This window comes from Trichomonas vaginalis, chromosome I (assembly GCF_026262505.1).
Source record: "Trichomonas vaginalis G3 chromosome I, whole genome shotgun sequence".
In the NCBI taxonomy this organism is placed as follows: domain Eukaryota; phylum Parabasalia; order Trichomonadida; family Trichomonadidae; genus Trichomonas; species Trichomonas vaginalis.
In genome coordinates, this window is record NC_067203.1 from 24,063,892 (window position 1) to 24,078,927 (window position 15,036).

At 30.4% G+C, this 15,036-nt stretch overlaps 3 protein-coding genes, 1 non-coding gene and 1 pseudogene across 5 annotated transcripts, besides 3 other annotated features; all 5 read right to left on the reverse strand.

The window, feature by feature from the left end:
* Window positions 1–195: 195 nt before the first annotated feature.
* Window positions 196–266, reverse strand: TVAGG3_1041030. The gene has a single exon. It is a non-coding gene; the product is annotated as a tRNA-Gly (tRNA).
* A 239-nt stretch (window positions 267–505) lies between these two features.
* Window positions 506–2,296, reverse strand: TVAGG3_1041040 (ER to Golgi vesicle-mediated transport; the record flags this gene model as incomplete). Its single annotated transcript, XM_001328733.1, has 1 exon — window positions 566–2,293. One exon carries the CDS (start codon window positions 2,291–2,293, stop codon window positions 566–568), a length of 1,728 nt encoding a protein of 575 aa, XP_001328768.1.
* Window positions 2,297–2,961: 665 nt separating this feature from the next.
* On the reverse strand, window positions 2,962–3,684 carry TVAGG3_1041050 (leucine-rich repeats (6 copies)-containing protein; the record flags this gene model as incomplete). The annotated part of the gene is made up of 1 exon (XM_051255506.1): window positions 2,962–3,684. One exon carries the CDS (start codon window positions 3,682–3,684, stop codon window positions 2,962–2,964), a length of 723 nt encoding a protein of 240 aa, XP_051081080.1.
* A 4,068-nt stretch (window positions 3,685–7,752) lies between these two features.
* Window positions 7,753–7,780: a terminal%2Cinverted (terminal inverted repeat of Mariner transposon ID:TVAGG3_1041060).
* Window positions 7,753–9,054: a mobile genetic element.
* Window positions 7,833–8,958, reverse strand: TVAGG3_1041070 (annotated as a pseudogene). Its single transcript has one exon. A coding segment is annotated over exon 1 (1,126 nt).
* Window positions 9,027–9,054: a terminal%2Cinverted (terminal inverted repeat of Mariner transposon ID:TVAGG3_1041060).
* A 2,528-nt stretch (window positions 9,055–11,582) lies between these two features.
* Window positions 11,583–14,087, reverse strand: TVAGG3_1041090 (leucine-rich repeats (6 copies)-containing protein; the record flags this gene model as incomplete). Its single annotated transcript, XM_001328732.1, has 1 exon — window positions 11,583–14,087. The coding sequence occupies one exon, from the start codon at window positions 14,085–14,087 to the stop codon at window positions 11,583–11,585; it is 2,505 nt and encodes an 834-aa protein (XP_001328767.1).
* Between the last annotated feature and the right edge of the window lie 949 nt (window positions 14,088–15,036).

The following is a 15,036-nucleotide window of genomic DNA, read 5'->3' on the forward strand; positions in this document are numbered from 1 at the left end:
CGAATTTAATAAATAAATCATCATCATCACCATTGATTAATTTCATTTCATCAGAATTGAAATTTCATTTCATGTATTTTATTTGAAGTTTTTAAACATTTGATGTATGAAAAAATTGTGTTGATATACTCATAGGAATTTCTAATAAGATAATGGCATCCATTGAAGAAGAAGAAAAAAAAATCGAAAAAGTATTGCACCGCCCGGGAATCGAACCCGGACCCCCACCTTGGCAAGGTGAAATTCTACCATTAGACCAGCGGTGCTCCACATTTTCTTCTCTTTTTATTTAGTTAATGATGCATTTTATCTAATATCGGAATTAATTCTGCATTTGAATCACTTGACAACTCTTACATTAGTATGTATGTGACAAATTTTATGGTTTCATATTATTTTTCAATGCTTATTAAAATCTTTTATATTTCCTTTTCATTCGTATTAGAGATTTATTAGACACTTAGATCACATTGAACATGATTGATTAAAGATTAAAAAGATATTAAAAAGAGATAAAATATTTAATAAACACAAAAAGAAACAATAGATGATAATATCCAAGGAATTAATATGACATGTTCTGTGTTATAAGCTTCAGATACCAATCACTTGCGTAAGTTTCTTCAGAAGCCAACAAAATTTGATTTTCTTGACTGTTATTGAAATCAATTGGCAGCCAATCAGTACCTAAAAACTTAATAAGGGCTAATATATTTGTTGCAAACTCATCAGAAGGAGCTGAATCTAAAATGAATCTATTATAAGTCCAGAGAGCTCTGTATTTAGTTTCCTTGTAGATAACTTCTGTTGGAACAACAGCCAAAGCAAATCTTTCAACAGAAGCACTTGAAATGAAAGATTTCATTTCATCAATTTGATTCATCAAATAAAGGGCTCTTGGCATTATTGTACCTTGTTTGATGAATCCTTTGATGTAACTTGCTCTCTGATTGAAGAAAGATTGATTAGTTTCGTTTGGTAATCTTCTTAAATAATAAAGAGCAATTGAAGGTTCATCTAAACATGGCTGGACAAAATCAGTTAAACTGAACTTTGCATTGATAACACGCAATATTCTTTTGCCATCTAAATCAGTGAATCTGAAGGCAAATTGCATAATTAAGTCTTTGTAAGCTCCTGCTTGCAGAGAAAGTGTAAATGTAAGAGATGTCTTCTGATCAACTGTTGGCTGAGTGACAATTCCGTTTTGGTCGACAAAACAATTTCCCATAATTGAAATTATAGTAGAATCGTCTGGAACTCGCAAATATGACTGTGTATCCCATGCACATGGTAATGCAAATATGGATTGTAAGAAAGCTGGGTTGCTGTACGTTGAATATTCACCTCCTGTGTTGATAGAAAGGGTTTGAAGAGGTGGAGAGTGGTTGAATGTCAAAACTGATAAAGACATCACTGATTTTTCGAGTAATGGAACAAGTTCTGAAGTGTTTTGTGGAGCAATTCCTGTTGAAAGGAGAATTGCTCTTCCACCGAACTTCTCCATAAGTAAACATCCCCATTTGATCGCATCCTCGAGGTTGGGAGTGAATGTTTCCCTATGATTCAGGCAAGATTTTACATATGAAAGTAAATTCTCGTAATTGTTTCCGATTTTCGTCGGAGTTGGTAATTGTGCAATCTCTGGATCATATTCTGGATATAACATTGCTGTCATTTTTTCAATATTAAGGACTGAAGTCGAACCTCCATAAGTAATCAAAGAAATAATATCATCTGGCTGAACCATGCTTTTCAATGAAGCGAAAAATTCGTATGTTTGTTCGAAACAGCCATTTTTGTCGGATAATACGTTTTCATCTACAATAAAAAGGAAAGAACGGGTTTCACAACGCTTCTTATATTGCTCTTTAGGTAAAATAAGGTCGAATACCATGTTATGGAGCTCTGGTCTGTCTGTTTTGGAAGTCATATCGAAGGTCGAAGTGAAATGGATAGTTGAGTTTATCCTATTGCACAAAGGACATCTCCAAGCTTGATTTCCTTTATCAACTTTAATGAATGGGGATAAGTAAGCGTGACAATGTGAGCATCTAACGACATCTCCTTTAGTACAGTTGATTCTCAATGGAGTAACGTTTGGTGGAAATGGTCTTACATGCACAAATGCTGGCATTTGATTGGTAGCGAAAGGATCTGGTGTCTTCGGAATGAAGCCGTTTAAAAAGGCACTTCTTATAAACTCTCCGGGCACTGTTGGACTTGTTTGACGAGCATTGACTGCTTCATGGCACATGATATTCATGCTCGGCGTTTCTGTTGTTGTCTCCATTTCTTTTGATGGTGATCGGAATTTCTGTTTACTCTCAATTTTTCTGAGAACTTGATCGGAGATTTTTTTCAAAAAAATTTTTTGTGTAATCCAAAAATTTTAAAAGTATAAAAACGCATAACTCCCGCGATGTATCTCTCATTCATGTTGATTTCATGATATGCAATTCATTTCTTATCATTTAGTGCTTCAATCATGAAATAATTCCAATTTTTTAAATTATTCATACTGAAAATACATTACTGCATTGCCATCGTACATTACATAATAACTATATGTTTGCTCTCACTATGTTAGTATCTGTTTACACTATTAGACCAAAATTTTTAAATTTTTAACATTTCGGATATATTGTACATAACTATACAGTATTGGTAAATAAAATTCAATTACTAGACCTTTCATTTCTTTTTCAATGTTAAGATATTCGAAGTTTTACTAAAATTGCTAAAGATAGGCTACTTTACCAGAAATATTGCATACAAAAAGATACTGTCTCTGATACATTCTATTCTTGCAAAATTAGATAATGAAATATTAATTATTTTTAATAAATCAAGTTATATCCAAGTATGATAGTGTAAACAAATGCGAATTCATGCTAAATGCAAATATATCAAAGACAATGGAAATAAAAATAAGATTATAATCTCATTTCATATAAATTTTTATTCATCATCGCATAAACAGTTATCGAAATAACCTTCGTCATTATTTGCATGTTCTTCAAAGTCACTTGCAAATGGATCATCTTCAATAGTTGTGTTCATTGAGAAAAGTGGGTTTGTAAATGTAATCTCGGTAGAGAGATTTGTGATAACATGTTCTGACATTTCAACGAAACTCTCTTCTGAACTATCTTCTCTATTCTTATGAATCAAGAATGCAATCAATCCTGCAACCATCAAAACTTCTGCTGCTGCAACTGCAAGAAGGATGTATGTTAACATTGTGTTTTTAGTTTGACTAGGTTTTATTTCATCAATATTGATTAGTTCAGTAACTTGTGCTGAATTATTAGTCTCTGAAGATGCAGAGTTTCCAGATTGTGATGAACTCTGTGAAACTGTTTGATCTTGTGAATTTTCTTCTGGACTTATTTCTGGTTCAACTTTAGGAATTTCATATGGATCATCAATCAATGCACACTTTTTAGCTTCTTGTGGAAGAATTTGCTCAGGAAGCTGAATATACTTTGGATTCTTTGGATAAGTATAATCATATTTTGCATAATTCTCAAATGGAACTGATGAATCACATTCATCTTTGATTGCTATAATTCTTGGTACTTGATTCCAAATTGATCTAGCATAATTATCTGAAACAAAAACTCTTGGAACATTGTAGATGCCTGTTGATCTAACGGTTCCACCATAACAAAGATTGTGCAAATACGGTGCATTATAAATTGGAAAATTGTTATGCGGAACAAAATTTTCAGGGCGATATCCAAAGTTTTCGCTGAGTTCTACTTTTGTTCTGATAACTAAAGTTGTGACTCCAAAATCAATAACTTTTCTTGAAGTTTCATTATATTTTGGATATGAATTTATTGCATTTACTGCAATGTGCCTTACCCTTGAAGGAACAATATATGTTGATAGAAGTTTTCCATATGTCATTAATAAAGTATTTGTATTTTTATCGATAAGTTCATGAGCCCCCAATATAAATTTTGGATGATCGCAATCTAATTCTAATTCAATATCTTCAATACCATAAAATGCTTGAGGATGTATTGATGTTAGAGTTTTTGGAATAAAGAAAAATTTGATTTTCGTGAAAGCAAAACTAAAATCATCAATGCTTTTAATACTAGATGGCAAATAGATCTCAGATATACTTGTGGAATTAAAGAAATATGATCCAATATAATTATCTCCTTCATCTCCAAGGATATCTACCTTTTGTAACTTATCACACATATTAAACATTCCTTTATATATATTGGATGCATTAATTTTAACTGAAATCAGTGATGATGAATTAAAAACAAATGATCCAAACTCAAGATTATTGATAAGATCAAGATTTGTTAAGCTTTGACAATTTGAGAAGCAATAGTCACCAACATATAGATGATTCGATGGAAAGTTTATATTCTTCAATTTACTACATTCTGCAAAGCAATAACTGCCTATACGTTCTGTACCTTCTGGAATTGTAATTGTTTCTAATGAAGTACAACCTCTGAATGAACTTTCACCAAGTTCTTTGAATGATGGACATAAATTAACAGTTGTCAATGAGATGCAATTTTCAAAAATACTAGCATCTAATGATTTTTGTGGTTGATTAAAATTAAATGTGATTGATTTAAGAGATTTGCATCCATAGAATGCTTTCTCCATGATTTCAATGTAACTATTTATTACTACTTCTTCTAATTTTGATGTTGTGAATGCGTATGGATGAATTTTTGTAATTGAGCTTGATAATGTTTTCTTTGATGATGGACCTGTAATTGTGATAGTTTTCCTTGTTGATTGACCAGGAATATAATATAATATTTCATTGTCTTTCATAAGCATTCCGTCAACAATTTGGAAACCAGATCCCTCATCTAATTTAATGTTGATATCATAAGAATCTTGAAAATTGATAGCTTTGAATTCTGTCACATTTATACCCAGAGTGATTTCTTTTATTGTTGATACCCCAATAAATGGTATTTCATTAGTCACACTAACACCTGGACACACTGAATAATATGTTTTACTACATTCTTTACGATAATAAACGTAATCGCTGCCAAATTTTATTTTTTCAATTTTTGTTCCTTTAAATGAAAAATTGCCTATTTCCACAGTATCAGAGAGATCCAAAAATGGAACTTCAAGACTGGTTCCGTAAAATGCATAATTTCCTATTCCTTTAAGAATATCTGGCCATACAACTGTTTTCAGTTTGGAACAACCAAAGAACATTTTATCTGGAATATACTGAACTCCATGAAGTGTAACTGATTCAAGACTTGTACAATTCATCAATAAACCTATTCCAGCATGTATTTGAACATTACAGTCAACTAATGAACTACAAAACGCAAATGCGTAATCTTCTCCTTGAACTTGTGGCCAAATATTCTTCAATTTTTCGCATCCATAAAATGCACGTGATTTAATTTTTACAACATTTGTGATATCAATAGTTTCCAAAGATTTGCAGAACATGAAGCATTCTCTCCTATTTCAGATATATTTGTTGTAATTTTTGTTAAACTCAAACATGAGAAGAAAGATTCTAAACCTATTTTCAGATCTGGATTTGATGATTTAATTTCTTTTAGATTGAAACAATTCTTAAACATTCCAATATGCGTGTATTTTTGTAAACCCAAATCAACAGATTCGAGGGATTGACATGCAATAAAAAATTCCTTTGAACTTCTCGAAGAACTATAGCCTTCAAATATAGACGTTGAATCCAAATTGTCAATAATATTCACCTCAATAAGATCATCGCAATGGGCAAAAACATGATCTCCAAGAGATGCTTTATTTAAGGTGACTTGCTTTAGTTTTGTATTCCTAAAAGCACAGTCACCCAAATATTTTGCATTTTTAAGATTAATAGATTCTAATGGGCAATTTTCAAATGCATATGCATAAATTTTAGTTATTTCGCAATTGTCAGGAATTATAATTTCTTTGAGTTTGAAGCAATCCTGAAATGCATTTGTACCAATAATAAATGATGAAATATTGATAGTAATAGATTCTAAATTATAGCATTCACAAAATGCATAGTGATTTATAGCTGTATACCAAACATAGTTTATCGAAACAGATCCACCAACCGTTATCGTTATATTTTTCAAATTTGTGTGATAAAAACAGGCATAACTTAGTTTGTGTACTTTGGAAATATCTAAATGTGTACAATTAGCAAAAGCTCCATCGGTAATATATGTTGTTTCAGAATAATCAATAAATTCTAAGGAGGAATAGGCAAATGCATAATTGTATATAGCTCCAACATTTTTTCCTAGAAAAACATTTCTAATATTTTGATTCTGATAGAAATATTTCTGAGGAATGCTACATGATGTTTCGCATTCAAAAGTTTTAACCATTTGGATACCAATGAAAGTTGGCATATTGTTTATTGATGATCCTTCAAGTCGTATTGTATCAATGTTTGCACTTTTCATTTGAGTTAAGAGATTTTCTTCATCTTGAAAATCATTTGGGTTATCGAAAATCATTTTAGTACCTTGAATAGTAATTTGATCGTTAGTAATAACATGTTTGGTGATTAATGACTTGATAATAATGGATGAAAGCATTGATATTTGGTTTAAAGTACTATGATAATTTGATAAGTTTACAAAAAAAGTTTAACATTATAAGGCTTAAAATATTCCTACTAAAATTTAATCAAAATTCAAAAAATAATTCTATCAAAAAATGATTTTAAATTTATCGTTAATAAATCCTAAAAGATTAAAACAATTATAAAATATCCCTCACTAGTTTAAATGTCAAGCTATTTAATTTTGAATTAATTGAATTTTCTGAAAAATAAAAAACCAGATTTGAAATGGCATTTTAGGAATTTAATTTGAAATACACTTTAACCAACTAGAATATAAGCCATTTTATATGATTATATTTGTCAGCGATTTGCCAATGATTGTGTAAAATCTTCTTTTAAGGTTATTTTGCTAATGATTATTATGCATACAATTTATTAAACACATTAATTTTATCATTTTTATGCAGCGTTCATTTCATTTGAATTGATTTTTTTTAATCGTGTAAACTACACATCTTTCTATAGTTAGCATAAATGCAAAATTCAACCATTTTTAAATATTAACTTTTGAATTCAATTTTTCTGTGATAAATTTCAACATGTTAAATGGTATCATATGGAATTCTTTGTTAAATTACCCAATAAATTATAATATGGAAGCTCCAAAATCAATAACAATTGAAGCTGGTGACAATTTAGAAGCAAAAATTTCACAAATTAAATCTGAAGGAATTACAAAACTTGTTATTGGTACTTCATTCCAATCAATGCCAACAATGGAAGGATTATATTGCACTAAATATCTGGAAATACTATCAACTCAAATAGATTCAATTCCCGAGGAAACTTTTTCAAATAATCAAAACATCGAGAGTGTTATTCTCTCATCAAGCATTAAAACTATATCTAACAGAGCTTTTTTCAGTTCTTCAATTTCTCAGATTAATCTTGAAAATGTTAATACAATTGAAACAGAAGCATTTTGTAACTGTATCAATTTACAATCGGTCAATTTAAACAGTATTCAATTCCTCAATAATTCATGTTTTTCCAATACTTCTTTGATAGAAATAAATCTTCCGACTGACTTTAGATACGTACCTCAATATGAATTTTATAACTGCATTAGTTTAACATCTTTTGTTTCAAGTTGCGCTGGTTTTGGAGAATATTCATTTTGTAACTGTACTTCTCTTAAAGTATAGGGTGTCCAAAGGTGTGTTTAGCACAAACCTGAATACTGCGAATAGAAATAAACAAGTTACATATATATAAAGTTTATTTAAATATAATCACCATTGGATTCAATCACGCGTTCGCAGCGATCGATCCAGGCTTCAAAGACACGCTTTAAATCATCATGAGAAAATTGCTCAAATTACTCTCTTACAAAATTTTCAAGATCATCTGGACTCGCGAATTCGCGTCCTTCAGCTCTCTTTTTTAGCGTGCCGAATAAATAAAAGTCAGAGGGTGCAATATCAGGTGAATAAATTGGGTTTGGAACAACTTTGACATTGTTTTCCAACAAGTAATTCATTACCTTATGACTTTTGTGAACTCTTGAATTATCAAAATGAATTGCAAACTTTTGTTTTTGTTGTTTGGATTTCTCAAACTCATCAGAATTGATAATTTGAGTAAGAACATTGTCAATTAGATACTGAGCATTCATCGTATTAGGTTTTTGAAGAATATCAATTGCGATGATGCCATTCACGCCCCAAAAAACCGACAACATAATCATTGGTGTGTCAATTTTTTTCTTCGGGAATGTTTGCGGATTTTCATCCTTCGGGATCCACATGATTTTGGCTTCTGTTGCATATTGAAACCAAGACTCGTCCCCTATTACTAAAAAGCGAAACTTCTTGGATTGATACGCACGCAATATAGAGAGGAGCTCTTTCGAAGATTGGACTCTAGATTTTTTTGAACTGAATTAAGGTTGTGCGGAACCCAACGTGTATACGCTAGTTTGTAGTTCAAATAATTGTGCAGATAATAACTGACTGTTGTACGTGGTATCTTTGTCATCTCCTCTATCCTTCTGAGTGATGCTCTTGGGTCTTCATCTAGCGCTTGAAGAATTGCTTTGATTTTTCTTTGATCCGGCGATTTTTTGTCAATTTTTATGATGGGCGCCTTTTTGTTCATGAAGTGATACATCCTAACATGATACGTTACAGTGGAATAGCTAGGAGCATCCATACCGAAGCATTTTACCAATGTCTCGTAGATTTTTTACAGTCTTTGCATTTTTTTGCAAGAGCGAGGATGTTTTCTTTATGATTCATTAAAAAAATGAAAAAAATCCCGCCAAAATTTCCCGCGAAACCGCCTCTTGTCTCAAAATTCATTTTATATCCCGGCATGGCGCCAAAATACAACTTACTCATCATATACATATATTCATATTTTTTATTATATATTTATAATCAGCATATATCTCCTTTAATAGTCTCATATAGAGCGCTGTGCTAAACGCACCTTTGGACACCCTATATTTAAATATAACTTCAGAGAAACATGGAGCTTTCATGATACAATCATTATTGTTTACAGCTATAGAAGAAATTACTCTTCGTAGTTTAGCTATGTCTAGTTCTGCCTTTTCAACATTACCACTTAAGAAATTAATTGTGTTTAATCAAGATGAATACTTTTTATGGTTCAAATATGGATGGTATTCTTAATTTTAAAAAAACAATTGAAATCACAAGTGATTCAAAATATATATACTTGATAAACTATAATATTGAAGAAATCATTACTCCTGTTGATCCGAATTTTAGGTGTACTATTAATATTGCTGGCTGTCCAAAACTCAAAAATTTACCAAATGGAATTGAATATGTTAAAAATGTTGGAGATTTGCCAGAAGTAGAATCAGTTGATCTTTCATTTTGCAAACGAATTTACAGAAATAGCTTCTTTAACTGTCCAAAACTTAAAAGAATTATTGGATGGGGAGATCACGAAATGACTGTTGAACCAAGTTTATTCGAATTATGTCCAATGATTGATATAAACATATGGAACAATAATTTAAAGTTTTATGGAGTAACTATGTTTTCAGATAAGTATTCACCTCTTCAATATTCTTATATTAAAGAATTAACAATTAACTCCAGCAAAATACCAACTTTCTATGGATGCAAACAGCTGAAAAAAGTAGTTTTCATAGAGGGCTGTGGGATTAGGGAAATTGATTATCATGCATTTGAAAATTGCGAAAGCTTGACAGATGTACAGTTGTGTAATTCAATTGAAAGTATTTCCCCTTATGCATTTGCTAATACAAACATTTCAAATTTGGACTTAACCAATGTTAGGCAAATTGCTCTCACAGCGTTTTATAATACACCTCTTAAGGAAATAATAATCAATAATAATATTTTTCAAAGCAGGCCTGATTATTATTGGCCAACAGATGTTGTTTTACTTGAATACAATGAAAGAAATCACAGCAAATTTAGAAACTTTATATGCCTATCCGGCAAGTTTGGAAGCCAAGGAATTGACAATTCCAGATTTTGTGAAATATATTAACTTTTATGCATTTTCTTATTCAAATTATTTGGAAAAAATAATTGTTAATTCAAATATAATACTGAAAGAAGGTATGTTTGCATATTGCACAAGTGTGAAAACAATAGAAATTAATCTAAATGCTACATATTTTCCCCAAGGCTGTTTTGCATACTGCACAAATTTAACATCAATTAAACTACCTGAAAGGTCCATTATTTATCGTTTAGAATCTCACTGTTTTCTCGGATGCTTTAGTCTCCAAAAACTTGAATTCAATAATCAACTAGAAATTGTTGGAACAAATTGTTTTCAAGAATGTTCATCACTAATAGAAGTTGATCTATCAAGATTGCATAAAATCCCAATATCTTGCTTCAAAAAGTGTGGGCAAAGCAATATAAATTTGCATTTGGGAACTAATTTAAATATGATTAATAGGGAAGCGTATATGGATTCACAAATTGTTGAATTCATTTGCCCAGAAAACCTGATAATTATTGATGAATATGCTTTCTCTAATTGCACTTCTCTTATCAATTTCATATTCAATGAAAAAATCAGGAAGATATGCTATTGTTCATTTTATAATGTTGGAATAACTGAATTATACATTCCAAATTCATTAATTGACATTAATACGACCAGTTTTCAAAAATCAAGTCACATTGAATTTAAGTTTAGCTCAGAAGGGCATCCTATATATTATGTAGAAAATGATTGTTTTATGAACAAGACGGGTGGTTTGATGTTTATTCTTTGGAAAAAGAGAAGTTTATTCGAGTTACCCTCAAAAGTAAAAGTAATTGGAAGAGATGGAATCTTAGATTTACCAATCAGCAAGTTAATAATAAATTCAGATATTTCAGACAGTGAATTTTTCGATGTTAGATACATTTCAAATATATGTATAAAGTCGCCTTCATATATTACATACTCAATTGAAGATTGCAGGATGGATATTAGCGATGAAAATAATATTGACAGATATGCCAAAGAAGGAAAATATGAACCAACTTATAAATTGAGCAATAGTTTATACATTGGTGAATCGTATTTTCATATTGATGAACAAATAACAAGTTCAACCGTCTATGATTATGCAAATCAATCTCTTCCTTTTTTAGAAAACTATAGAACATATTCTTCTATTCATGTAATTCTTTTAGTTTTTATCTCCATATTGACAGTGATTATACTTATTCTCTCTATTATTTCCTTGAAAATTACTCATGAATAAAATTTCAAGTTAACATATGACATTATTTCAAATTTATGTTAACTGGCATTACTCACATTGCAATGAGAATGATTTATTAAATAATCATTATAATTTGAAATAATTTTTCAGTTAAATTACACCTAACGCATTAAATGTGCCTATTGAATAAACATTCATTCCATGGTTTACAATTTTTCATTCAATGGTTGCAAATGCATTTGCTGTTTAAAAATAATCAAAATTTTTGTCAAACTGTTTGCATTGTTATTGAAATAATCTTTATTCATCATCGCATAAACAGTTATCGAAATAACCTTCGTCATTATTTGCATGTTCTTCAAAGTCACTTGCAAATGGATCATCTTCAATAGTTGTGTTCATTGAGAAAAGTGGGTTTGTAAATGTAATCTCGGTAGAGAGATTTGTGATAACATGTTCTGACATTTCAACGAAACTCTCTTCTGAACTATCTTCTCTATTCTTATGAATCAAGAATGCAATCAATCCTGCAACCATCAAAACTTCTGCTGCTGCAACTGCAAGAAGGATGTATGTTAACATTGTGTTTTTAGTTTGACTAGGTTTTATTTCATCAATATTGATTAGTTCAGTAACTTGTGCTGAATTATTAGTCTCTGAAGATGCAGAGTTTCCAGATTGTGATGAACTCTGTGAAACTGTTTGATCTTGTGAATTTTCTTCTGGACTTATTTCTGGTTCAACTTTAGGAATTTCATATGGATCATCAATCAATGCACACTTTTTAGCTTCTTGTGGAAGAATTTGCTCAGGAAGCTGAATATACTTTGGATTCTTTGGATAAGTATAATCATATTTTGCATAATTCTCAAATGGAACTGATGAATCACATTCATCTTTGATTGCTATAATTCTTGGTACTTGATTCCAAATTGATCTAGCATAATTATCTGAAACAAAAACTCTTGGAACATTGTAGATGCCTGTTGATCTAACGGTTCCACCATAACAAAGATTGTGCAAATACGGTGCATTATAAATTGGAAAATTGTTATGCGGAACAAAATTTTCAGGGCGATATCCAAAGTTTTCGCTGAGTTCTACTTTTGTTCTGATAACTAAAGTTGTGACTCCAAAATCAATAACTTTTCTTGAAGTTTCATTATATTTTGGATATGAATTTATTGCATTTACTGCAATGTGCCTTACCCTTGAAGGAACAATATATGTTGATAGAAGTTTTCCATATGTCATTAATAAAGTATTTGTATTTTTATCGATAAGTTCATGAGCCCCCAATATAAATTTTGGATGATCGCAATCTAATTCTAATTCAATATCTTCAATACCATAAAATGCTTGAGGATGTATTGATGTTAGAGTTTTTGGAATAAAGAAAAATTTGATTTTCGTGAAAGCAAAACTAAAATCATCAATGCTTTTAATACTAGATGGCAAATAGATCTCAGATATACTTGTGGAATTAAAGAAATATGATCCAATATAATTATCTCCTTCATCTCCAAGGATATCTACCTTTTGTAACTTATCACACATATTAAACATTCCTTTATATATATTGGATGCATTAATTTTAACTGAAATCAGTGATGATGAATTAAAAACAAATGATCCAAACTCAAGATTATTGATAAGATCAAGATTTGTTAAGCTTTGACAATTTGAGAAGCAATAGTCACCAACATATAGATGATTCGATGGAAAGTTTATATTCTTCAATTTACTACATTCTGCAAAGCAATAACTGCCTATACGTTCTGTACCTTCTGGAATTGTAATTGTTTCTAATGAAGTACAACCTCTGAATGAACTTTCACCAAGTTCTTTGAATGATGGACATAAATTAACAGTTGTCAATGAGATGCAATTTTCAAAAATACTAGCATCTAATGATTTTTGTGGTTGATTAAAATTAAATGTGATTGATTTAAGAGATTTGCATCCATAGAATGCTTTCTCCATGATTTCAATGTAACTATTTATTACTACTTCTTCTAATTTTGATGTTGTGAATGCGTATGGATGAATTTTTGTAATTGAGCTTGATAATGTTTTCTTTGATGATGGACCTGTAATTGTGATAGTTTTCCTTGTTGATTGACCAGGAATATAATATAATATTTCATTGTCTTTCATAAGCATTCCGTCAACAATTTGGAAACCAGATCCCTCATCTAATTTAATGTTGATATCATAAGAATCTTGAAAATTGATAGCTTTGAATTCTGTCACATTTATACCCAGAGTGATTTCTTTTATTGTTGATACCCCAATAAATGGTATTTCATTAGTCACACTAACACCTGGACACACTGAATAATATGTTTTACTACATTCTTTACGATAATAAACGTAATCGCTGCCAAATTTTATTTTTTCAATTTTTGTTCCTTTAAATGAAAAATTGCCTATTTCCACAGTATCAGAGAGATCCAAAAATGGAACTTCAAGACTGGTTCCGTAAAATGCATAATTTCCTATTCCTTTAAGAATATCTGGCCATACAACTGTTTTCAGTTTGGAACAACCAAAGAACATTTTATCTGGAATATACTGAACTCCATGAAGTGTAACTGATTCAAGACTTGTACAATTCATCAATAAACCTATTCCAGCATGTATTTGAACATTACAGTCAACTAATGAACTACAAAACGCAAATGCGTAATCTTCTCCTTGAACTTGTGGCCAAATATTCTTCAATTTTTCGCATCCATAAAATGCACGTGATTTAATTTTTACAACATTTGTGATATCAATAGTTTCCAAAGATTTGCAGAACATGAAGCATTCTCTCCTATTTCAGATATATTTGTTGTAATTTTTGTTAAACTCAAACATGAGAAGAAAGATTCTAAACCTATTTTCAGATCTGGATTTGATGATTTAATTTCTTTTAGATTGAAACAATTCTTAAACATTCCAATATGCGTGTATTTTTGTAAACCCAAATCAACAGATTCGAGGGATTGACATGCAATAAAAAATTCCTTTGAACTTCTCGAAGAACTATAGCCTTCAAATATAGACGTTGAATCCAAATTGTCAATAATATTCACCTCAATAAGATCATCGCAATGGGCAAAAACATGATCTCCAAGAGATGCTTTATTTAAGGTGACTTGCTTTAGTTTTGTATTCCTAAAAGCACAGTCACCCAAATATTTTGCATTTTTAAGATTAATAGATTCTAATGGGCAATTTTCAAATGCATATGCATAAATTTTAGTTATTTCGCAATTGTCAGGAATTATAATTTCTTTGAGTTTGAAGCAATCCTGAAATGCATTTGTACCAATAATAAATGATGAAATATTGATAGTAATAGATTCTAAATTATAGCATTCACAAAATGCATAGTGATTTATAGCTGTATACCAAACATAGTTTATCGAAACAGATCCACCAACCGTTATCGTTATATTTTTCAAATTTGTGTGATAAAAACAGGCATAACTTAGTTTGTGTACTTTGGAAATATCTAAATGTGTACAATTAGCAAAAGCTCCATCGGTAATATATGTTGTTTCAGAATAATCAATAAATTCTAAGGAGGAATAGGCAAATGCATAATTGTATATAGCTCCAACATTTTTTCCTAGAAAAACATTTCTAATATTTTGATTCTGATAGAAATATTTCTGAGGAATGCTACATGATGTTTCGCATTCAAAAGTTTTAACCATTTGGATACCAATGAAAGTTGGCATATTGTTTATTGATGATCCTTCAA